We start from the raw sequence: 26,585 nt of genomic DNA on the forward strand, positions 1-26,585 counted from the left end.
ATTCTCGCCAGAAGGGTAACCATTATTATAAACTAGAACTGCACAATATAATTTTTTCGTTTCTTTAAATATTGCAACTTTAGCTTCTTATTAGATAGTATTAATCTACAAAGAGTCTTTGATAATGAACTTCCGCCAGAAATGATGGATACGTCTTGTTATGAGCTTGTTTTGAATTCTGTTGATTTTGATTATAGGAAGTTCGAAATGTTTATATTATTTACAAAAAAATAGAATATAATATATATAAATTAACAATGAAAAATGTTGCGACAAATGAATTGAGGGTGAAGATTTTGTAACAATCGAATCAAATAAACTTTAAATACAATAAAATTCTTGAAAAGTGTTTTTTTTCATACGCCGTGAAACGCGAACGTTTCAAAACTATTCACTACAATATATTTCTGTTTAGAAAAAAAAAAAAAATAAAACACAAACAAGTTCCAATTTTTATACTATATGGGATGCAACAAATCTAACAGAAATTCAGATCAAAATTGTTAATTCTCATTAAAACTCCCAAATAGTTTAAACCATTATAAGATAAATAAATTTTAGTAGAGAAAGACGATTTTTAAATATTACTTTTTTAAAAATGTATTCTATTATTTAAATATTAAGTAAGATAATAAAAGATCTAAATATCCAGTTAAATAAAGTTAAATAAAACATTGGATGAAAATGTTTGTCTACTGAAATACTCAATTTTCCATATAATATTCGCTTTTGATGATTTTGTTCTATTTTCAAGAAATCGCAAATCCCTAATTAATGAAAAATGATTTTTTTTTTAATCGTGAAGAAAGAATGTTTTTGCGTGCAATCATATATTACCAGAGATACTGCAAAGAAGCCTCAATGTTGGCGCATCGCCCGAGTACTGATTAATCATTCCTTTATTTGCAGCTTGAGGTACTGGTATTGTCAGAGTTATTGGTTTATGGAACTTTCTTCGTCTTGGTTCAACCGTGACAATTGGCGAAACAGCCACACGATTGCCTAAAAGTTTAGCCACCAATTCGGCTGGTATAGGATGTGCCTAGATAAAAGTAAAATCAATTATAAGTTATGTAAAAAATTTAATAAAATTCAAAATACATTAAGACGATATGATGAATGGAGATGAAGAAAAGTATCAACATACCAGTAAATTGTACTTTGTCGGACAAAATTTCGATGAGAAAAATAATAACGAAGTGCATGAATTTAAGATATATAAGAAAGTGAAATGGAAAAATTGCTTTATTGTTGATACCTGTAGTCCAACTCGGATTTTTTTGGTGAGGGCGCATTTTGGAAACACGGCTTGCACCTGCGGTACGGCAGATGATGATAATGTACCTCCCTCGGGACCAACTGCATGTACTTCTTGTCTGATTCGCGATACCACAGCGAAATAATGGGGGAAATCGACTGTGAGGATTCGTACGATTCGAGACGTCTGGAGATCTTCTAGCTGGCTTAATTCTGTAAAAAAAAGATTGTTAATGAATTTAATCTGGAGGCTAGAATTAATTACACAAATAATTTAGGGCGAAGTGTATCCTAGATTTATTCAGAGATCAGATTCTAGAATTAACTAGCATCTTAAAAGCTAATTCTTCCTCAACTTAAGGATGATCATATGCTGACGTTTTGGGTAAGCTTCGCAAAGAGGTCAATCTGTTAGACCTCCTGATTAAAATAGGAGAAGACTCCAACGGAATTGAAAAGGTTGTGGCTACGTGACAGCCACCAACGCTTAGGTAATCCCTTAGTTCACAAAACCTATATCTATTCGTGGGCTCTTTTCATAAATGCAGGACTGCAGCCAAACTACTATTAGCAATAGCTATTTCTCTGAGGAAAAAATAACCTGCAATCTGTTGGCGTTTTCTCGTTATGTCTATGATAACGGATTCATACAAGAGTATAAACGGTACCATGGGGAAACGGGGCACGTGAAAACTAATCTTTATTAGAATCATTGGGTGGGACTCTTGGTTACAGTGGTTAATAGCCCACATCGGTTGGGTTAGAGACTGATCGGAGAGGACGACCCTTTGGGTGCTTTAGCGCCATCGGAGTTGTTCTACTCTCTAGGTCTCGACGTGTGGATTGCGGTCTCAACTCGGGAAATGGCCTGCATTGGCGTTAAGGATTGGGAAGGTCTCGGTCCCAACCGAGGGTCTGCAAGGTCCTTACTAGCCTTGTAGGAATCAGTAGATGACTAGAACATCAGGTTCATCGACATTGGTCGAGCGTATCTCGGCCCCACGACCATGGGGTTCGTGTGGGTATACCTGTACAGGGAGATCTTGTTCGTAAAACTACTAGGCTATGTCTATGATAGCGTAAGTCTCCGTAACTGATTAAAAGGCCTGTTACAGCATTTTTCCCATTCGGTCTGCGGAATTCTGCTGCTCTTTTTAGGTCTATATTATTTCCAATGAGTGCTCCGGTTGTCTACAACCTGTAGATGCCTGCCACTCTTTCTGATGCTCTGTATCTCGCCTCTGCTTAAATTCCGGAACCAGACATTTGTCAGAGACACCAGTAGGTCCGATAAATTGTGCCCTAGCTCCTATTTTGGTCAGTTCATCCGCTATGTTGTTATCTCTAATTCCGCTGTGTCCTGTGACCCAGAGGAGTGTAACGCGATTATTTTCAGCTAGTCTGTTGAGTGCTTCAGTAGCACCAAAGAGTAGGGCCAATATTTCTGATTGTAGAACAGTAGTGGTGGACCCCAGACAATACCTCTTCTGATTCGTGATAAATTCCTGCACCGCTGTTTCCCTTTGAACTATGTGTTTACCATACGTCAATCTTCTCGGTGAGAAGCGCTAGCATATCGATTCTCGGAAGTCGAAAATCTACCATCACTACAGTCTACCTTCAGATATCTAGACGCGCGGATTTAAACTAGGGTTTCACAAAACAAAAAATAGTTGCTAACTGTGATTAAAGAATTAAAAATTACTTAAATCTCACCTTCTCCTTCAAAGCTCTCGTTGAGTACATCTTGGACAGCCTCCTCGCTGGCTTCCAAGGTGTGTTCACGCCAGGTTTCTCCATTGTCTGATCGAAGAATCACTATTTCCCTTTCTTTTCCTCTTAATGAGGCAAAATGTGGTACCTCAATTATAACAGGTCTGTTTAAACAGCAAAAGAATATATTTAGAAAATAATCATCTCTCGTCAACAATAGAAAATAAGAAAATGGAAATAAGAAAATTACCCCAAAAATTTAGCTCCTACTGGTCCAAGTTCAAGAATACGACTTGCTAAAGCTTCTCCCTCCATTAAAGGTGGTGGACTGGTTAATTTGTCCCTCCTCTTGAGATATCTGCATGTCACTCTCATGGGCATTGCCGCTTTACGAGGAGGAACAATAACTCGTACTCCACTGTGTCGACAACCTCTCATTGCTCCACCGCGTGCATCCACCAGGAACGATACCAAAAAGCTATTTTTTGTAAAAGAAAAAAAAAGGAGAATTATTTTCAACTGTTATATTTATTATTATAAATATGTTAGCGAAACGAGAAACTTCTTACAAAAAGCATATATGGTGCTTATAAATATTGTCAATCGTTTGGCAAACAAGTGTGCAAGAGTAATTCTCTAATTTATTATTATTATTATGTATAAATATATATATATATAGGTATATGCGAATGAGGCTGATTACAAGAAAGATTAATTGAACTCTATTATATCAGATTCTAAGTTTAGTATATGTACATATATGAGAGACAACTATCCAGACCATACGATTGCAATTAAAACATCCAATTATCAAATCATTCATGTTTACAAAACAATTCACTTTGACCCACTTTTAATTAGACGCACTTGTATTTAAAGGGCATGCAGTTTATTATGCAATATATTTTGCACACTAAAAGAAAACTTTCAAAATAATTTTAATTCACTGGAAAAATTTTTTATTAAAATTACTTCTATTATACGTAGAGTCTGAATAGCAATTTTTTTTTTGTAACTGATTTTATCTCAAATTAAAACTGGAAAAATTTTCATTTGCTTAATTTAGAAATTATGAATATTATCTACAATTTAAGAATTTTAGATTTTTTTTAACAAAACGTTACTAATTTACAAATTATTCAATCGTTTTTAATTAAAATATTAATGAATATATCGTTAAAAATTCATAAAAATAATTCTTCACTATGAAGGGGAATAAAAAATATGAGCAAATGTGAAATTTTCATTTATACAATTAATTAAATCAATTAATCTAGTTAACAAGAATTAAATTAATTTGGAGAATATTGATTTAATTAATTAACCAAATGGGTTCATTTAAATTTAAGATGAAAGTGTTTAATTTATAGGCAGTGGCCTAAAATTTGACATAAACAAAATTCGGTTGCAAAACTGTACAAATTTCTCTATATATAATATATTGTAAAGGAGTAAGAGGGTAAAACATATTTTTTACAAAAAAAAAAAAAAACTTAATTGTTATAATGTCGACTATTAATAATTAATATTCTAGAAGACTTTTCACTACTTAAAAGCCCCCGTTTGCCCGTTAAAAACATCACATTTTTATAGCATAAGGCTCATTTTGTCGAAATTCATTTACAATCGTTTAATTAGTGATCATTTACACACTATTGCACATTTACAAGCAACAGAGAGAGGTTTTTACAATTGAAATCTGATATTTATCAGATAAATTAGATACTTTGATAAATGGAATATAAAAATTTTTATCACAAACTTTACTCTTTAAATCTGAATTAGTAAAAATTTTAACTAATTTGAATTAGTGACTCAATTTTTGCTTTTAAATTAGTAAAATTTTACTAATAGTAAACAAAAATTTTTATTATCGAACTAGAAAAATTCAAGAGCAAAAAATGAGTCACAATTTAAAATTAGTTAAAATTTCTTCTAATTTAAATTTAAAGACTAGGTCTATATTGTCATATTTAAATTGAATGAGAAAAAAAAATTTTAAATAGTTATTTCTTATATCTGAAAAATGGCGCTCTTTCGAATGGCATTTGGAAAAAAATACAAAATTTTAAACAAATGAGTTGTATAAAATTTTTAAAAAATAAACCCAAAATATTTTAGTGCTTTTATTTGCAGATTTAAAATTTTATTATTGATGACTCTATCAATATAGCAGTGACAAAAGTTTCAGATTGATGTTTAATCAGTTTTAAGTATTATTCCGAGGTATTCCGAAATTTGTTTCCAAGCCAATTAGTTTCTATCCAAATGTAAATTTTAATGTAACTTAAACAAAATATTCTCTCCGAATCTATCAATTGAATTCTGAAGCTGAATTTTTATTCTTAACAATTCTGTTTTTTCTTTCCGAATCAATTTAGAATTAAATTTTATAATTTAAAAAGATTAAAATTTAGCCTCGGATTGATTCGGAATGAAATTTTAGGATTCAGAAGAATTAAAATTAAACTTCGAAATAGAAGAAATTGATTCGGAGTAAAATTTAATAATTTAAAAGATTAAAATTTAGCATCGAATTGATTCAGAGTAAAATTTTACATTTTAGGATTCAAAAAAATTAAAATTTAGCTTCTAAATGAAATAGATTGATACGGAGAAAAATTTCATAATTTAGGTAAAAGGATTAAAATTTAGCTTCGGATTCATTCGGATTCATTCGGAATTAAATTTCAATTGAAATTAAGCTTTGGAATGAAACAAATTGATTTGGAATGATCCGAAAACAATTATTTGTTGAGTTGCATACAAATTTAGATTCAGATAAAAATTGTTTGGCTCGGAAACAAATTTCGGAATGCCTCGGAATAATAGTTATCAAAATTGATTGAACGTCAATATGAATCTTTTGTGTTATTAATTTTAAAATATTCAGTTTTTTAAAACCAATCTAAAAAAGTGATTCTTGAAACAAAAAAAATTGTAATATTTCACATGCATTTTAAATATCAAAATATCAAAATTTTCCTATATTCCATCTATATAAAGGATTAAGAATATAGTATACAAAATATATACATTAAAGGGATACTGTTAAACATTATATATAGTATTATATACTTTACAGAAGTTAAAGAAATACTATGAAACATATGTTTTGAATGTTAAAAATTACATGATATATATTATATACAAAGAGACTTATTAAACTATATGTACACCTTAAAACGAATTTGCTCTCGATTTATTTATAAATTAGATGATATATTAAATCGCTGATGAGAATATTCCTCAGTATTATAAGAAATCTCAGTTCATCGTGATCTTATATTTCGATTTATATATAAATATGAATGAATTGCTTATGCTATAGATGACGTGAATGATCAGATGGCACGTTGTAATGAGAAGCTCAATATAAAATACGAAGCAAACTTAAATTGTAGGATAATAATAATAATTAAACTAATTCATAATATATGATAAATGAAACATCGCAAACAGTCTGCAGGCGTTTCAGTGAATACATATTTTCTCGCGAAAATCGAAATATCACTTTTTACCAAAATAGATTTTATTTTATCAAAAGAGTAAAATTTTACTGAATTTTTAAAAATTATTCCCTAAAGTTCGTTGAATTTCCGGTGAATCGAAATTTACAGTGTTAAATTTCTATTTCGAATTTTCAATGAATTATAAATAGTTGTTATAAGAATTCTCGAGTTTATAATAGTCGCAATCGTTAAGCGCTAAGTCAATTCTTGCGTTTTTAGGGTTCGATCCCCGTAGGATTCAAATTTTTATTCAACTCTTCTAACATATATGTATTCACTATTAATTTATGAATCGGGGGTCTACATCAACTACAGGGTATAAAATAGTGCAGCAAAAAAAAGAGTAAAAAATAGTGAATGCGACGTAAAAATTTTTATATAGCAAAACAGAAAAATTGGCTAGACTTAATGAAGAGTTCACTTACTTTTTCCATTGTGGAATTCTGCGAGTAGCGCAAATAAAAAAACAGAAAGGATCGGAAACAAAATAAAAACGCGTTAGTATTCATTCATCAATAAACGTGATTGTGAAAGATGATGGCAGATGAGAACGAGCTACTTCTACTTCGCAGAGATTTCCCAAGTTTTCAATTGCTACGAGCACTCTTTGATTTAATTATTTTTTTTTTTTTGAAAAAAAACGAGAGCTTTAGAAATTTTGAAAACTTTGGACTTGTTTAAAGGAAAACCTACTTTTATTTTGACAAAAAAAAATAGGAATAACAATAATCATTATGTATTATAGTAGAAATTCCAGTTTTGTATGTATAAAACACTCCATTCACACTGTGCAAATAGACGAAACATTTAGTGTATCTTGTACAATATTCATGGTTTATAAACAATATAATACAAATAGAGAATATTAAAAATACAAATATACATCGTTTATACATATATAAAATGTGTACAGTGTTGTGCAAAGTTTGAAGTAATCTAAAAAAAATTTAAAAATGTGTCGTAGAAATTTTGTGAAAATAATTCTTTAACTTATCGCTTTTATTTAGAGGTTATATCCGTCATTGGTATACTTAAAGAGAGTGGCGGGTCAACATAACCTCAAAAACATGTAAAAATTAAAAAATTGTTTTTAACGCAAACAAAAATATAATAAATATTAATTTCAAACAATTTTAGAAGATCAAGATTTACTCCTTTCGAAAAAAAATTATTTTTTTTTCAAAATATTTTGTCAATAATTATTTTTTTAACATTTAGTTTTTTTTTCTTTTAAATCAGACAAAAATTGCAATTTTTAACCAATTTTTATAAACAAAAGCTCATTTTACTCAGTGAAACATTCTCTACAATTGTTACCTTTTTTATATTGTAATTAGTATGTTCTTAAAAAGTTATTTAATAAATAAAATTTTAATTGTTTATAACTTTTTAAGAACATACTTATTACAATATAAAAAAGGTAACAATTGTAGAGAATGTTTCATTTAGTAAAATGAGCTTTTGTTTATAAAAATTGGTTAAAAATTGCAATTTTTGTCTGATTTAAAAGAAAAAAAAAACTAAATGTTAAAAAAATAATTATTGACAAAATGTTTTGGAAAAAAATAATTTTTTTCGAAAGGAGTAAATCTAGATCTTCTAAAATTGGTTGAAATTAATATTTATTATATTTTTGTTTGCGTTAAAAACAATTTTTTAATTTTGACAAGTTTTTGAGGTTATATTGACCCGCCACCCTCCTTAAAAGATAGACAATTTTAGGTTATGTTTGTAAACAATTCAACATTCTTAGTGCCCAAAGTGCCTAATATATTCGCCCTTTACGGGAAAACAGGCAATAAAGGTAAATCACTTACCGACAGTAATACTATATAATAACAATATAAAACTCTACTATTTTGTCAGTCGGTAATGCAGAATTCTAACTAAAAATTTCTTCTCAAATTTTAAAGAAAATAGTCAATGCATCTAATTAATACAGTAAATAGTAGGATAATATAAAAATCATATAAAAATATTATACTTATATTTTACAAAATTAAGAACAAAGTAGAAAAGTCAAATTTTTAAATATGACTCCTTATCTTTCTTAATTTGAATAAGCGAATTTTCACTAATAGTCTTACATACACTTATTATTAGAATTAGTTATATGTACCTACACTGGTGGTCAGATATGCCTATACTCTTTTTTTTTGTTGCCATGACAACACGTGTGTTAGAAAAGGACAAGAAAGTGTATGCATATCTGGCCACGAGTGTAATAATTATCGATTATTTAAATTTAGAGGTTAAGTTACAAAAACAGTAATAATAATAATAATAATAAAATAGTAATAATAATAGCAATAATTAATAAAATAAAACTACAAGTAGGAAAATAAATCTATAATGAAAAGAGGGTAGTGGAAAATTGTACAGTATCAATAAAACTACATAAATTATCATATAAACAAAAGTATATCATACAAAAGTTGTGTCGTGTATGTGACTCGCATTTAAACATGTATATAGATTGGTATTAATAATAATTAATTATTAATTTGCGCTAAAAAAGGATTCTGATCTAAATAGCTGTTATGCTAAATTAAAAACATTCTAACGCTAGTTAAAACGACTACATATTATATATTATCGAAACTATATTTACAAAGAATGCGGATACTAATGGTTATTTTTGAAACTGCATATGTCAGCGCATTTAATGTTCTAGCCAATTTGTTATTATTTCTCGTTAATGTTGAGATGATGGGATTTTTTTTTTTTTTTTAGTCAATTATAAGTAATTAGATTATAAATTCTATATAGTATATTATTATCTCATACAGTATGGAAAATTGAAAGAAAAACATTTTCCGTTAACAACACAATAGTCTGTTGGTTTTCTTGCAACACTTTTCTTTTTATTCACTTTATTTTTTATTTAATAATTTCATTAAAGTATTTCAGATTTGTTATTAAAAAAAAACTAAGATGATTGAAAATATCTTTTTTATAGATCTATTATGTTTGATTGGTATATTTAATAGGTACTCTTATATTTTGCAAAAATTTATTAATTTTTTTTTTGGTTTATAAAATTTTATTTAATTATCAAACAAGAAACAGGGTCAGATTTAGACAATACAGTAATCGCCTGTACGCTCAAAAACGGTGTCTGAATATAAAAACGCCCACATTGTACTCCCGTTCATTTAATTGGCTGTACGGTTTCAAGGTCACGAAGCAGCCAATGAACGGAAGCGCCGTACGTTACGAGTTAGAGCGCAAAAACGATTATTTAAAAAAAATTAAAATATAAAATTATTTTTTTGATTTTGGAAGACAGGTAAAAGTAAAAACAATTTTATCTATCTTCAAAAATCGAAAAACTAATTTTTCATAAATATATTGCGGAAGAAAAACATTTGTATTAAAATTCTACAACTGGAAAAATTTTAATTCTCACAAGATTTGTTGCAAAAATACCAGCAAAGTCATTTATTGTCAAAGTAACAATTTTTTTAAAAATATTAATAAATTTTTAAAAATAAATTGTTTTTTTTTTCTTTCAAAAAAAGTATTTTGTTAAATAAGAACAAAAATTATTTACAGTTCTGCATAAGATGTTTGGAAAATAAAATTATTTATTTGCTTTTTTTTTGGAAAAAGAATTTGAAAAAGATAATAAAAAGGGTTATAGTGTACCTGTCCCTCCACATTCCTTGTCCTTTTGGCACGATACCAAGGGCAGCCAGCGATGTATTTAAGGACTCTAGTGACGCGCTAATCTCAGAACAAAACTACGTATGATTATCGAAAAATAGGCTCTAAACCGTGCTCATGCTTAATTTTTATTTTATTTTATTTTTTTTTGTTTTACGTGCAGTTCAAAATAAATAGATATGTTATTTTTTCTCTTTTACAAAATACAGATTTAAAAAACGCTGTGTATAGTGCGCTACTTTGGCAAAAAGAATACTAATGTGATAAAATCGTGACAATATAGGCAATGGAAGTGATGCAATTGCAAAATAAAAATACAAATTTTTTTTCCTATTATAATTTTCATTAAATGCCAGCAATAAAAATAAGAAATAAAATTTTGCCTCCTATGTCTTCTATATATAATATGATTTATGTATCAACATCAACAATTATTATTTATTACTGATTTAAATTTGTCATTATTGTTTTTCGCTTAAATAGTGTGACGTAATAATAAATAAATTTTTATAAAAATATTATTTATTATCCATTAAAGATTTTTATTCAAAAAGTTTTTTTTTTTTTATTGATTACGTGAAATACAGGAACAAGTTTTGTTTTAAAAAATTGTTTTTTTGATTCTTATCTAAAATTAATATTTGTTAAAGAATCGAATCTAAAGAATCAACCTTCATTTTTACGACTTCCTGCAATTTTATATAATTATTTTGTGCTGTAGAAAATCTTTTATTATATTTATTTTAGAATAAAATAGATAATAAAGTCACACAATTTTTTTTTTTTTTAATGTAATAAATAATAATTTTTAATTTTGATAATTTCATATTATATAATATTGAATATTATTTTTTGAAAACTCTATAAAATATTTGTATTGAAAAATAAATTTGCTATAATAAATTATTTTTTTTTCAATTCACATTAATTAATTGAAGATAATTAAAATAGAATTAATTGACGTTATAAAAAAAAACAAAAATTTTTAAATTTTCAAATATCAAAAGTATAAAAATATCATCAAGTGAAGAATTTATGTACATTTTTCAGCAGACTCTTTTCGTTGAAATATATATATATATACTTAGAAAAGAATCTTGTCAGAGGCCTAGGGGAGGTCTCAAGTGTAAAAAAAGATTTTGCGCATTTAGATTATCGTGATTTTATAAAATAAAAAATAAATAAATAAAAGTAACGCACTTGTAGGTCAAGTTTGGATTTTCATTTAGAGATTCCTAAACACTTTACTGACATCCCTTTATAAGGTGACAATTTTTTCGTCGACTAGGTGAAAAAAAATCGTTTTTATTTTCACTCTCAACATTCATACACCGCAAAATAGATATTTGCATCAACGTGTGTCAATAAAAATGATATTTAAATCAATATACCTTAGAAATTGTGAATATTGTAAATCATAGCACTCAATTTTATCTAATTCTATTTTTTTACATAATTTATATTTACAAAATTCTGAAAATATCGTGAAAATCACAAAGTGACGACAGTTTCTTTCGTAACATGAATTCGAAACAATAAGTGAAATTGTTTAGAAACACTATTATTTTTAATGAATATTTTTTAACTTTTTGTAACCTTATTAAATAAAAAATAAATTAATTAATAATGTGGATATGCAAATATAATTAATAATTATGATGATTTATATATTAATTAAGTATACTAACTTAATTTATTATTTATTAATTATTATTAATTATTATTAATTATTATTTATTATTGATTTATTATGAATTAATTTATGAAATTCACGATTGATTAATTTATCAAATTAGTTAAAAATTCATTTGTTAATTAATTCAACAAAAAATATAATTAATTGCTTTTTAATAATTATTAATTTATTTCATGATTCAGTTAAGCGAGAAAATCTGTCGCAAGAAGGAAAATTCGTTACTTAAAAAAAAATTGCTTGTAAGAATAAGAAAATAAGAAAACTAAATGCCTTTGTGAGAAAAACAATTTATAGTAATTTATTGATAGAGAAGCAAATAATTTTCCCCCCTTATTAGTTAAAAAATTTAGTGCATCAAATCAGCCATACTTCTTATTTTAATTTCAACCTTTTTTTATTTTCAATTTAAATGAATCAATTTTTAAAAAAATAATTATGAAGTTATATTTTATAAAGAAAATAAGAGTTGGAGATTGTAGAAATAAAGTTGTTACAATTTTTAATAGCAAATATTTTTAATTCTACATTCTTCGTAATTCCTTTTTTTTGTGCAAGTGTGCTCGCAGTATAGAAAACTGTTTAGAAATTTTCAAAATCAAAATTCATGCTATTTTCTACGCAAGACGCATTCAGTGAGTGAGAAGAATTTTCTTTTTTTTCATTTCATATAAGAGAGTTTCAAACGATTTGATAAACTCAAGAAAATTAATCGAATCATTAACATTATTATCTCGAACTAAGAAATAAATTGAAACTAAAAATAAAATAATTAAATAAAATTTAATTTAATAAATTTAATTTAAAATTTTCTTTAAATATTACTTCAATTTAATTATTTCTAAAAACTTTTGTTCATTCATTATATATTTTTATAAAATTTTTAAAAATTTATTTCAAAAAATAAAATGTTAAATTGGAATTAAAAAATAGTTTTTCAATTATATACATTTTGTAATTTCAATCTTAGTTTGAGATTATTAAATTTCTAATTTCCTTCAGTAAATCAAAATATGAAAATTTGAAAAATTTTTGTTTTCTGAAATAGAAGGTAAACTAAAACCAGTATAGAAAATGTGTGAAAGAACATTTCTTTCTCAATGTGGTATTAATAAAAACCCATATTACATACACAATTAGAATCATATTATTATAATAATATTAAAGTGTTAAAGTCAGCAAGCAACCTTTCACCATCCCACACCATGTCTTTACTATAATACACAACATTATTGTTTTAATATACAAGCTAATGAATTAATATATTTACAATAAAAATTAATTCAGTTTTAGTCGTAGTTGGTTCTTTTTTTTCAAATATAGATAATCACACAATAACAGTGCCACGATGCAATACACTATATAAAGCATTTACGATTTTAAATTTCTATATATATATGTAATTTTTTTAACCAAAAAATTTTATCATTTTCAAATCTATTATGGACAAATATTCACTTTAAAACAAAAATGTGTTTTTATTAAAAATTGACTGTATTTATAAAAATTATATTTATTTATTTAAAAATTATTTAATTTAAATATTTATATCATATCTATGACAAAAATTCGTTTTTTTTTTGGTAAATAAAATAATAATTAATTAAAAGAATGAATTTTAAAATATAATTTCTCAATTTTTTTAAATTTATTAAAAAGTTTTTTTTATCTAAAGTAAAAAATTATTAATTATTTAGATATTGTATTTTAAATGTAAAATTTATTATTCAGAAAATACATTTTCGTTCTTTGTAAAGAAATAGTACTAATATGCATAACTATTAATTATGTATTATTAAAAAAAAGTTGCAATTACATACAATGTTATTTTAATGTATTTTTCTCATTTCAGTCTCAATTTACCTTTTTTTAATGAGAGAAAAATATTAATATGATATATAAATATAAAAACAGTTTAATTTTGTAAAAAATTGACTTTTGAAACACAAAAATTTAAATTAGACATAACAATTTTTTTTTAATTCTTTTCAAATTATAATTATTTATTTACCAAAAATTATTTAAAACAAAATTATTTTTTTATTCGATAAATTATTGACAGTCAATTTTTCAAGACACAAGATAAATTACTTAGAAAGGGTCAATAGGTTTTGCTTTACAAGGTATAGATTTTTCATTATTATTATTATTTTTTTTTTAAGAATTATTATATAAATACTGATTATAGTAAAAATATTTAAAAATTGAGAAATCACATTGACCAAACGCACACGAAACCTTTTCTATATCTATATATACTTCACTCTTGTCATATCGTTTCACAACGAATTTATTATATATATATAAATATAAAATGAGCATTTCAAAGTGAAAACACTTTTTTTTTTATTTTTTCTTAAAAACCAATGGTACATACCCAACGTGAACGGGATGCCTGTTGATGTCAATATTGTCTGGCTTCAAATTTGCGGCGTGCGAGCGATTATAATTTTCTTTGGTGATCATCTCTGTAATTAGTCGATCTGAAAAACATGGGAGGTTTTTTTTTTAGTCAATTTTATAAAAAAAATTTTATTAATATAATTAAAATGAAATTTAATTTAGAATTTTATGAAAATTCCCGCTTTGTTTTGCGCGCTCTCGAATGTGACAAAATTGAACGGTAGCGCCATCTGTTTTAGAAAAAAAAAATGTGAGCCAAATGAGTTGTGAATTCCAATTTATTGTTCACGACCGCCTACAGCCTTCAATTTTTTATGGATTTTGACATATTTTTTTTAAATCTTTAGGGCTCACACACACGTTTTGGCTGCCTGCCTGCAGGAGTTGTCATGGCAACGTCAAGGAGTAACAGAGATAGTAAATTCAAATTTGAATTTTCTCTCTCTGTTACTCCTACACGTTGCCATGACAACTCCTGCAGGCAGGCAGGCAGCCAAAAGGTGTGAGTGCGCCCTAAGAGCTATTTCAAATTATACGGTTTGAATTACACTAAAATGGTAAAAAAGTTATACTGCTGAGGTAGGAAATGATATTTAATTATCTTTAATTAAGTAAACAATTAATTAATTGTTTAAACTAATTGTTGTTATTTATTAACTTTTATCTAGGTATATTTGAATGAAAAAAATTTTTTTTTTATTTTTTAAACAGAATGAGATATAGATTTCTTGTTAATATTATAATTATTAAAATTATCAGAATGAGTTCAATCAGGCTCAATTCAAAGTGTAAAAAAAATGATTCAATTTCAATTGTTGCACATCAAATTAAGTCTAATTTCAACTCATTTTGAGTTCAGGTATTTTTTCTGTGAATTCAAAATAAATAAAATTTTGTTTTAAATATTATCGTTTCGCGTCATTAAGAATTTTTATGTTAAATAAATTAGGTTCAGTACCAATTGCCTAAAGATTTTTTAAGTCAAAAAATGGATGGCTGAAAGGCCACAAAAGAGGACAAAGCTCACTTCAGATTAACTTGCATTATAGTAAATAAGCCTTTTCAAGTCTAATCAGTGTTACTGAGGAACATGATTAGATTTCACACCTGCATCTCGCTAATCCAAGAACCATTTTTAGTATAAAGTACTACATCAAAGGGATTATTGGTATTTTTTTTTTTTTTTTTTTTTGCTACAACAGTAAAAATAAATAAAATATTTTTTTCTGGAAATATGTTTAGTGTTTACGGGTTTTAATCATATATATTTTTTTTAATAAAATAATGTCAATAAAAATTAAATGACAGTTTTATAAATCAATATTACGTTTTGATAATAAAATTAAATATTTCAAGTTGAGAAAATGAAAATTATTTTAAAAATGAATGCTGAATATTTATACCTAATGATTTTCTAGATCACAAAATTATATTTATTAAAAATTTATTTCAAAAATGTATTAAAAATATTTTTATTTAAAAATCTAGAAATTTTTTAAAAATAATTTTTACGTATAAAAATAAAAAACAACTCACCACCAGAATGTCGATTATCCCTCTCGTCGTCGGTGACGTTTACACGCATAGAATCGTCTCCCATTGATTTCATATCATCACCAGTCATATAACGATACTGTTGTTGATCGCTGAGCATCGGATCTTCGCCTACAAATTTTTATTTCATCAATAATAATAATAATAATTACTCAAGTCATATATGTATAAATATATAAATAACAATAAAAGTTTCATTATTTGCAAAAAAAATATATATATATATATGTTTATGTACAGAATGTAAAATTAAGGTCAAAAAAATAACTTTGTAATGATTACTGTCAATGATGCCATTGTGTATATAAGCAAAATTAACACAGTCTATTATATTCTCGACTCTATGTTGAAATTCTATATGTATAAAAAAAAAATAGGTGCTTTATTTTCTTTATGCGAAATTATAATCATTCGCTTTCTGCCATTAACTCTAAATATAAAATTAGGATTATTTTTTAAATTTACATTTGCTATTTATTTTTTTTCCCCACTCTCTCGAAATGAGAGAAACTCTCGAGAGTTTTATTGAGATGAGTTATATAAAAAAATATTTTTGGATTTTATCTTCTCATTTTTCAAGGACCTCAAATGCCAGACTTGCAAACACTTTATAATATTATATATCATGAAAATAAAATTTTCCTATCTTCAGACACAATTTTGCAATTGAAAAAAGAAATGAACTAAATTTATTTTCGAGAAGATTTTGATATATAGAAATAATAGATTTGTGTCGAAAGAAGAACAAAATTACCTACTACTATATGTGAATTCACTTTTAAAATCACGGGAAATTTTATGATAAAATATAAATGAATTTTTTGGCTAACATTTCAATTTATCGAGCAATTTAGAAAATTGATTCGAATTATTTGGTATAAAACGCGTCAAGTGTCGTTTATCTTTAAGACATATAACTAGAGGCGCGTTTTTGCTGTAACTGACACTGAGACTGATTCCTAGTGTAATAATAATAATAGATATTTAAGGAATGTAACTCATAATTATCCACTTAGGTTATATACCATCAGCTCACACAAATTCAACCTACGCCCACTCGTGTCAATACTGACTAAAGGCTTTAATTTGTCACGCCACTTTTACCTCTTGTTTCACTTATGCGAAAGTTCTGATCAAATTATTTTCTTCCATTTTCATAATTATCTTAATTTTCTTTTTTTATATTTATAATTTAAAATTATTTTTCTTTTTAAATTTCACGCAACACAATTTTTTAATCAAACGTATTTTCTGCTTTTTAGATGATATATGTACCGTTAAATTAATTTAAAAGAATTATTTTTATTTTTAGAACACAACATTGATGAGAGTGAAATTTGATTTTCAAAATTCAAAATGGTTCAGACGAATTTTTTCAATTTTGAAAATAGTATCCTTTGTAGTACGCCATATTGAATCCTCCATATTGAATTTTGAAAAAAAAATTCCTAACCAAACATAATATAATCTAACCTTGAATATTAAAACTTTAAAATAATGAAATAAATCATTTATCTGTCTATTATTTACTAATTTCATATGTATTTGAATCAAATAAATAATGTTTCGTAAAAAATAAAATAATTAAATGAAATAAATAAACTAATTGGGGACGTATAAATATTCTCAACATTTAATTTAAAAGAATTTTTACGGCGTCAAATCTTAAATTATTTATTTATTTATTTATTGAAAATATACGGGCAAAGCCCATTTGCACAGAGTACTATAGAGATACATTGTATGTGGTTTGTATTAATTGGCTGCGTTGTTGTTAAGGTCGTTGAAAATCAAAATTCGCAAATTTGATAATAATCAAAAAAATTAATTAAATTAATTAATTAAATTATCAAATTTTTATTTAGTAAAATTATATAAAGCAGATTTTCTAGTACATAAAATTTCAAATTAAACAAATTTCAATTTAACAGAATTTATGTCAAGAAAAATTGCATAAAAAAAATTTTTTTTTTAACAGAATTGTTATTTTAGTAAATTTTGATTTATCAAAATATTTACTTAATAGAATTGTCATTGAATAACTCCACAATTAACAGCAATTCTATTTAACAAAATTCTTAATTAACAAAGTTTTTATTAAAGAAAATTTTAATTCGAACTAATTCTTACTTAACAGAATTCTCATTGTAAAAAAAAATCTATTTAGTTCTTTTTTTGTCAATTTTTATAGACATAAATTTCGTTAAATTGAAATTATATTAATTTAAAATTTAAAAAAAATTATTAGAAAAAATGCTTTATAAGAGTTCGGCTAAATAGAAATTCTTTTAAATCGAATTTTAGTTAAATGTAAATTGAAAATTTTGCATAATATAAAATTCACTTTATACAACTTTGCTAAATAGAAATTCGATAATTTAAGGGCATGTCAAAGTCGAAGCAATTTTTACATAGAACTTCAATGGAAAAATCGCTTTGACTTTGACCTGCCCTTAAGATGCGACACCGTAAAAATTTTTATAAGTTAAATGTGGTTATTAGCATTAAATAATAAATGATTCGTATTAATGATTAATTTACTTTATTTGAAGTTGAACTGATAAAATAAAATTATATCAAATAATTTCTATTTATATTAAAAAACCAAATATTTCACTGAAAAAAATTAATTAATTGTTATTCAAGTTTAAAAAATCATTTATTAGATTCAGTAAATAGTAAATAATTATTTACTTAATGAATGAATTTATTCATAAAAAATTCCAGAAAATTAAAGAAATTCCTTGACTTTCCCCTGATCATTTAAATTCCCTGTATAAAGTTAATTTAAGACTTATTAAACTGAAAGGTTATGTTATTTAGATATTAAAAAAAAAATTTTGAATTTTATAAAAATCGATTATTTAAACAAATATGAGAAATTAAAACTAATACCGTAATTTTCTATTATACGGAGCGTTTGTATCAGTTTCGGTGTATCAATTACGGTGACCAAAATTACGTGTATTTTGAAGATACTATGCCCACCGTATAATTAGAGCCAATGGAAATCTTAAAAATGTTTCAATTACAGCGAGGGAAAAAATTTGATCTCAAATAATTAAATTAATAATTGTTTAAATGTGCATCTTTAATAGTAATTGTATCGAAAAAAAGATTAAAATAATTTTTTAAAATCATTTTGCAACAGTTATATTAAATATAATAGTAATAATTGTTATTTTTTATGCACTACAAAAAGAAGTATCTTATTATAAGACACATTGGAAGCAAGTTACCAAAAGTATCTTCCTATCTATCTTATATCTTAAGAAACTTGTGCATTTTAAGATGTTTTTGATAACTTAGAATCAAGTTGTAAAAACATCTTAAAAAGACGACCAAAACATCTTAAAATAAGATACTTCTTTTTGCAGTGTGAACGCGCCGTAATTGATGCACTTACTCTATTCCAATTTTAAATAATATAATGATACTAATATTTTGAATTAAAATTCACAAAAGATATAAAATTTATGAAATGTGTAATGAAGAATAAAATGGGAAATAAGGGTTTTTCTTTTCAATGAAAAAAATTTTGAAGTGAGTTTCTTCTTTTTTTTAATAAATTAACACCTGGTTCAAAGAACTAATAAATGACAAAGTTTTCATTTCGAAGTGTAAATATAAAGAAGTTCTTTGTTGACACAATATTGGTTAGTTATATTAGACACTTGAAAGCGTGTTTCTGTTATTCTGAAAGGCTTCTATTTCTGAAGGGCAAACCCCATAAGCTTCCAAAGGAGTGATGTGTGCCTCTGAACAGTAATTAATCAAATCCGATAACTGAATTAAGTTAAGCTAATGCATACGTCAGGGACGAAAATAGTTCATGACCACGGTAAAATTTATATTACTCCGTTCAGCTTGACCCAGTTATAAATGATAGCTTACTAAATCTCACGCTTGTCGAATTTCACCTTTCGGTCGTTAAATTGATCCGAAAAGCTCAATTTTACTATTAAAATTTATATATATATATATATATATATATATATATATATATATTAAATCGTTTTGCCCCAGAAATAGCGATTCATAACAAACAAAAATTTTTCAAAATTTTATACGTTTTACAAAGTGATCGTTAAAATTGAATTTATTCAACAAAAGCAAACACTTTTCATACAGATTGAAATTATTTTTTTTCAAATGTAAAAATAACATACAATGTAACATTATTTTACATTTTATTTGAGGGTTTGAATTTTTAAATAGATGTATTCAACTAACAAAAATCAAAATATAAAGAACAAAAAATAAATTATTTACATTATATTTTTATAAAAATTAATTTTATCGCCTTCTAAAATTTGACACTCGCTCTTTAAATTTAAATCACCAGATAGGAAGCGAGAAAGAATTGAAAATTTTTTACTTTTTCATTCTAAAGGCAAATTTCTAAATTTCTAAAGATAAAATTAGACCACCTATTTCGCACTGAAAATTAGTAGAATTCTTTATTGATTCAAACAATCAAACCTGTTCTACCGACTAATGATAATACAGATTCGACTGTTTAAGGGTGCTTAGCCCATTAACATAACCTCAAACTAAATTGTTGTTTTTAACAACAAATAAAACTATAAATAGTTTTTTTTCGAAATTGTACAACTAGATCTTTCAAATTTGAGTGAAATCAATTTTAAATATATTTTCAGTTCTGTTGAAAACTACTTTTTAGTTGAGGTATGTGATTTTTTTTTTTTGAAAATTTTACTGAAATGATTTAGTTTGCTAAATTTCAGGTATTTCAGGTATTATTGATTCTTTAAAGAGTGGGTTGATTCTAGAATCGATTTTACAATTATAAATAAATATAAAAATGTATAAAAATAGAAACTTTGGAAAATCCAAAAATCGATCCTTCAATTATCCCAAATATAAAAAAAAATAGAAAAAAACGAAACGAATGTCAAAAAGGTGAAAACAATAAAAAAAAAAGATGTAAAAGTAAAGCAAAAATTATTATATCATTATTATCAAAGAATTTAAATATGATCATGAGAGAATTTTATGTAACATGATAAAATGCACTTGCTCTCAATTGTCTAACAATTTTGCTGATGGGCCTTTTTAGACACAAACAAGCCTAAACGAGAAAAAAAGGTCACTTAGGTAACGTCATTGACGTTACAAATCAAGTTAAGTAGTCAATCAATGCTACATCTATTGAAGAGTGTCAGCACCGCTACATTTTTCACACCATTATGAATATCAATTACTTCCTTATGTTGCTATAATACTTGAAGACACGTTATATATATACATATAGTTTCTTTAAACCGCAATATACCAATAGTGACATAATAATAATAATAATAATAATAATAATGATAATAATAATCTCGCTATCAAGAGTCACATTAGTCATTTAATCAATTTTAAATAATACGGTTCAATGATTAGTCCTTAATATATGTCATTGAGGAGTGGAGTGCTTCCAGCTGCACGTAGTTCAAGTAACGAGAATATTGTTTAAATCTAGTTGGGAAAAAATATTTATTTGAGAAAATAATAATTTTTATTTGAAATTATATCGGTGTACCTTGTTTCTTATTTTATACTAAAAAAAAACCAGTTTAAATGTGCAAAAAAATTAAAAACTAAAAATTTGTGTTGGTACCAAAACTATTAAAAAATAAATTTTAAAATTTTTTACTTTTATTATTTTTTATTTAAAAAGTTTTTCAATTGTTTTGTTTATTTATTTACCGATACAAACGGAACAAGCGCTTTCGTTCATTAATACTCTTAAAAACTAATTTAGTGTAGAATTAATTGTTATTTTATTTTGAACACCCAAAGAATATATTTATTTGCCTCAGAAGTAAATAAATATTCATTTCAAATAAATTTTATTTGTGCTAAAAAGAAATTTTACATATAAATAATAAGTAAAAAAAAAAAAAATTCAAATGTTCAAAAAATAACAAAAATTATTTTTCGTTTTAAAAATAATTATATTTAATACTTTTTTTTAGTTAATTAATATTTAGTTTAAAAACGTTTAAAAAGTTCGTTAAAAAAAAATCTTGTGTATTTGCATAATAATCTTTGAATATATTTCAAAACAATTATTATTTGTGATTATATTGTTAACTCATTCTTGGAGAACTTGAAAATTTTTTCTCACTGTCTTGAAAGCTAATAAAGTTCTAAAAAGATGACATTTGAATGAAAACATTATGTTAATTTTTTAATATATACATAGATTTTTTTTTTTTTTAAAGTTCAATTTTCCACGTTTTTTTTTCAAAATTTATTATTATTATCTTCAAGAATATAATTAACGTTTTTCTCTAAATTGACTTGGGTATCTATTTAATATTTATTTCTTTACAATTTTGACATTATTTCCAAGAATTTTTCATAAAAATCTTTTAAAAATTACAAGTAAAAGTTGAATGAAAATAATTTAAAATATTAAAATACACTTCGACAACAAATAAAAACAAATACAATATTAATAATTAAAAAAAAAAAAAAATTAATTCTTTTTAGAAATTTATCAGTTTTTTTTCTTTTATAATAAAATAATAATAATAATAATAATAATACCTAATAATAATAATTTTCCTTATGGGAAAATTAAAAAATTTTTAGATTTGCTTAAAAATTTGGTAAATTGTTGTCCCATACATGGGTAACAAATTCCTAAAATTTTAACTCGTTTCGAAAAAATTTGTAAAAAGTATCAAGGATCAAAATTTTGACTTTTTAAGTCACACACTCTCATTTTTAAATCCATATATGACAACATTTCACGGATTTTAATTTATATATACAGTGAATTTTACAGCATTTTTTATGTACTTTTGCCAAAAAAAAAAATTTGATCTCAAAAAAAAGCATATTTAAATAAATATTTAGCTCGAAGAGACAAATATACTTTTTCTCCGGGTGATTTGTTTCTCTTTGGCTCTATTATAAACGGCAAAATTCAGCCTCATAAAATAGCATGTTTTTAAAGAAATTACTTCATTTTTTATTAACCAATAAAAATTGATATTCAATTTTTTTTTTGAATATATTAAAATTCAATTAAAAAATAAATAAATAATTCAATCGATATTAATAAAATTACTTATAATGTCGCTGTTCCTGTTGCGAGTACATCCGCAGCAAGGCATCTTGTTCTTATTTCTCTTCTTGTCCTTGGCCATTATTTCGGAAAAAAAAACGAATTTTACGTGGAATGCAGAAATAAAATAAATTTCAACGTTTATAGCTTCCAAAGTCAAATGTCGACGAGACTTAAGCTGCTCTAATTGGCGCGTAAATTGTGGCAAACAGGTTGCACCTGTGTTTATGTGTGTCAAAACGTGGTTTGAATAAACTTCAACAACAAAAGATCACTTCACACAGACACACGTAAAGTTATATAAAATTACAACAATTCGTCTCTTCTATTTGATACCACTATTTTTCTTTTTTTTCAATGCCACTCAAAAAAATATCACATTTTTTATTTAAAAAAAATCGTATTTTTTTGACATTCAATTACGATTTGAAGAAAAAAAAACAAATCTGAAAAAAAAATTTTTTCTATTTTTTATGGAGGAAATTATTTCCTATTGGAATAATTGTCACAAAGGAAGTAGATTCAAGGATTGTGATATTTAAATTTAATTGTATCATTTTTTTTCCGTAAAATTTTTTGATGTCACTGTTTTTCATCTTTTTTTTTTTTTTTTTTTTTTTTACATTTGCACCGGGCGGATCAGGAACAGCAACTGTTCTAAGTCGACTTCAAGATCGCTCTAAGACTAGAAAAGTGACCTCATTCCATGAATCACCAATTTTATAATAGGATTCTACCTCCAACGCCAATGAAAAACTTGTATTTACACTGCACATTAGTAGTCCTCCTCAATTTCTCAGAGTCCTCCGTGACGATCGACACGACTTCTCGTCTTTCTTCTCGTTTCTACTATAATTTTTTTTTTTTTTTTTTATAAATCCTTAAAAATTTCATACAGAATTTTATGAATTCTTCCAAAAAATTTTTTTATGCAAATTTCAAACAAAAATATAGAAATTCAATATCAACAATTGTGTCCGGAAAAAGAAATCTATCGAAAAAGGAGAAGTCAATCAAAACATCGAAACGGAGGAACCAAACAGTGAGAAGAAAAATTTTGGCATTTGGAAAATAAATGAAAAAAAAAATAATTAAATTTCTCTATTAACATTTGTACTGATAAATGAATTTTTAATATTTTCTAAATTAAACTATCAGTTATTATAATTATAATTCATTATTGATTGAATTGAAATTTGTTTTTTTTTTTTTAATTTTTTTTTACTTGAATAAAAAAAAAATTGCAACTGTTTAATTAGTCTATTAATTTCATTGGTTTGATTCAATTTAATTTTTTTTCTAATTGCGGAAAAAATATGATACATATTTCCTATAAAAAAAAAAAATTGAACCGTTGGAATTCCGTTATATAAATTAAAGTATTTTGGTGCACTGTTTGAATTTGGCTTGAAGCCAGCGCACACTGAACTAACGAGAGAATAAGACTCACGGAACAAGGCTGCATAATGTCGATTGCGTAACAGGTAATAGAGGGAGAGAGAGATAGAGAAGGATGGTGGTGGTGATGATGATAATGATAATGATGATGATGATTGTACACGTCAAGACGAATCTTGCAGATATATATATTTATATATATATATATATAGCAAAATTACAATGACGAGGAGAACTTGAATAAATTACTAGCATATCTCATCGACAATTTATCGTAATAGTACGTAACAAAATTATCCTCATGTGTTACTCCCTTTTCGTAGGAGGAACTTTAATTAAAGATTTAATTGCACTTTCATATCACGAGTATAGCTATAAATTAAGATCATTCTAATAACTGGGATTTATAAAACGCTTTTTTTTTTTTAAACCTAATCCGCAATGGAAAAGATACACTCAAAATTCCTCTTCTTTATTAGGAGATTATTAATCAAATCTTCCTAGAGCAAATTATCAGGTAGTGAAAATTTTTTTAAATCGCCCTTTGATTTGCAAACATGTCATGAAATTTGAAATTTTCACATGTTTCTATACTAATATACAAATATTATACGCCTTCGTACCTTCTAATCTAAAAATTATCCAATTTTAAAGAAACATTGAATTCGGAAAATATTCTTAAAAAAAATTAGGGACGCGTGATTCTAAAAATCATTAGTTAGAATTTTAATTTTATGGAATTTCATTTGTCATAATTATTTTTAAGCCGAATTTTCATTTGTTTGAATTCGTATTTTGCAGAATTTTCATCAAAACGATTTACTGTATTACAGAATTTTTATATAACCGAAAATTCACTTCGAAGAATATTTATTTGTTCGATTTTTGTCAGAATTTTTATTTGCTCGAATTTTCATTTAACATAGTAGGCATTTTAAAGAATTTTTATTAGGTAGAATTTTATTGCATAGAATTTTAATTTTATTCTTTTAGATAAATTTTCATTTGTTCCAATTATTATTTTATATAATTTCCATATAATCGATTTTTTTTGCAGAATTTTTACATACCCGAAAAATCATTTAACAGAATTTCTAATTGATAGAATTTTCATTTGGCCAAAATTGCAAATCACCGAAACAACAATCGATTTTGGCGCGATTTTTAAAATCAACCAATTACAATTTTATGGATAATTTTTGATTGGTTGATTTTAATAATAGCGCCAAAATCGATTGTTGTTTCGGCTATTTGAAATTTCGGACAAATGAAAATTCTATCAATTAGAAATTCTGTTAAATAATTTTTTGGGTAAGTAAAAATTCTGCAGAAAAATCGATTATATGGAAGTTATATCAAATAATAATTGGAACGAATGAAAATTCATCTGAAAGAATAAATTGAAAATTCTATGCAAATAAAAATTCGAACAAATAAAAATTCTGTAATGTGAATTTTCGATTATATAAAAATTCTGTAATATAGAAAATCATTTTAATGAAAATTCTGCAAAATACGAATTCGAACAAATAAAAATTCGGCTCAAAAATAATTATGACAAATGAAATTCCAAAAAAATGAAAATTCTAACTAATAATTTTTAGATCATAATCATGCATCCAAAAAAATTAATTCCCTTTAAAACAAAACAAAAATTACACAGAAAATTATAAGGTATTAAAATAAGCTGCAACGCTCATTATTTTAATCCAATTTTGCTTATTTTAATACCAAAATGGATTAAAATAAGCAAAATTAGATTAAAATAATAAGCGTTGCAGCTTATTTTAATGCCTTTTAATTTTCTGTGTACCAATAGCGAGATTCGGAAAATTGAAAAAATATCCTCAAAATTATCACAATAATATTATGACATTATGACAAATGGACATTAATACACAGGAAGCAACATTTTTTTTCGAAAGTTTCTTTTTGATTAAATAGTTTTTTCATTTTGCCTATATCATTTCTAAAAATAGATTTTTTTTTCTTTAATGGCCGGAATCACTTCCTCAATATTCTTGTCTCTCTGTTTAAAAAAAAAGAGTGACAGCAAAAATATATATATATATATACGTTTTACCATGTATTTCGATGTATATATACTGATTATTATAACTGCGAAGTTGAAGGCGAGATACACCACTGATATGATTCTTACGACTATTTATCTATACAAAAAATGATGTAACATGAATTAGATGTAGTATCTCATAAATAGATAATGTATCAAGTTCTTCCTCGGATCAAAACCAAAGCGCGCATCCTTCCTCGCCTAGATCAACTTCGCACTTGACATTTATAG

At 25.4% G+C, this 26,585-nt stretch overlaps 1 protein-coding gene across 18 annotated transcripts in view; it reads right to left on the reverse strand.

The window, feature by feature from the left end:
* LOC127281548 (ankyrin-2-like) overlaps positions 1-26,585 on the reverse strand; it is a 173,392-nt gene that overhangs the window by 53,215 nt on the left and 93,592 nt on the right. For 14 of the 18 annotated variants that reach the window (XR_007843054.1, XR_007843051.1, XR_007843055.1 and 11 more), the window contains 7 exons: positions 15,781-15,909; positions 14,219-14,324; positions 10,131-10,208; positions 3,221-3,448; positions 2,974-3,134; positions 1,259-1,470; positions 838-1,042 (listed from right to left, as the gene is read on the reverse strand). Coding sequence is in view for 13 of the 18 variants with exons in the window: in XM_051305275.1 (XP_051161232.1) it covers positions 838-1,042; positions 1,259-1,470; positions 2,974-3,134; positions 3,221-3,448; positions 10,131-10,208; positions 14,219-14,324; positions 15,781-15,909 (1,119 nt within the window). In the remaining 5 variants the exon portion in view is untranslated. Of the gene's footprint in view, positions 1-837; positions 1,043-1,258; positions 1,471-2,973; positions 3,135-3,220; positions 3,449-6,907; positions 6,926-10,130; positions 10,209-14,218; positions 14,325-15,780; positions 15,910-22,885; positions 23,743-24,234; positions 24,342-26,585 lie in introns of those variants that run through there. The other 4 variants (XM_051305285.1, XM_051305286.1, XM_051305278.1 and 1 more) reach the window with 4 other exon arrangements.

The sequence above is a fragment of the Leptopilina boulardi genome, unplaced genomic scaffold (assembly GCF_019393585.1).
Source record: "Leptopilina boulardi isolate dan_hultmark-lab unplaced genomic scaffold, ZJU_Lbou_2.1 LbouV2_273, whole genome shotgun sequence".
Classification (NCBI taxonomy): Eukaryota; Metazoa; Arthropoda; class Insecta; order Hymenoptera; family Figitidae; genus Leptopilina; species Leptopilina boulardi.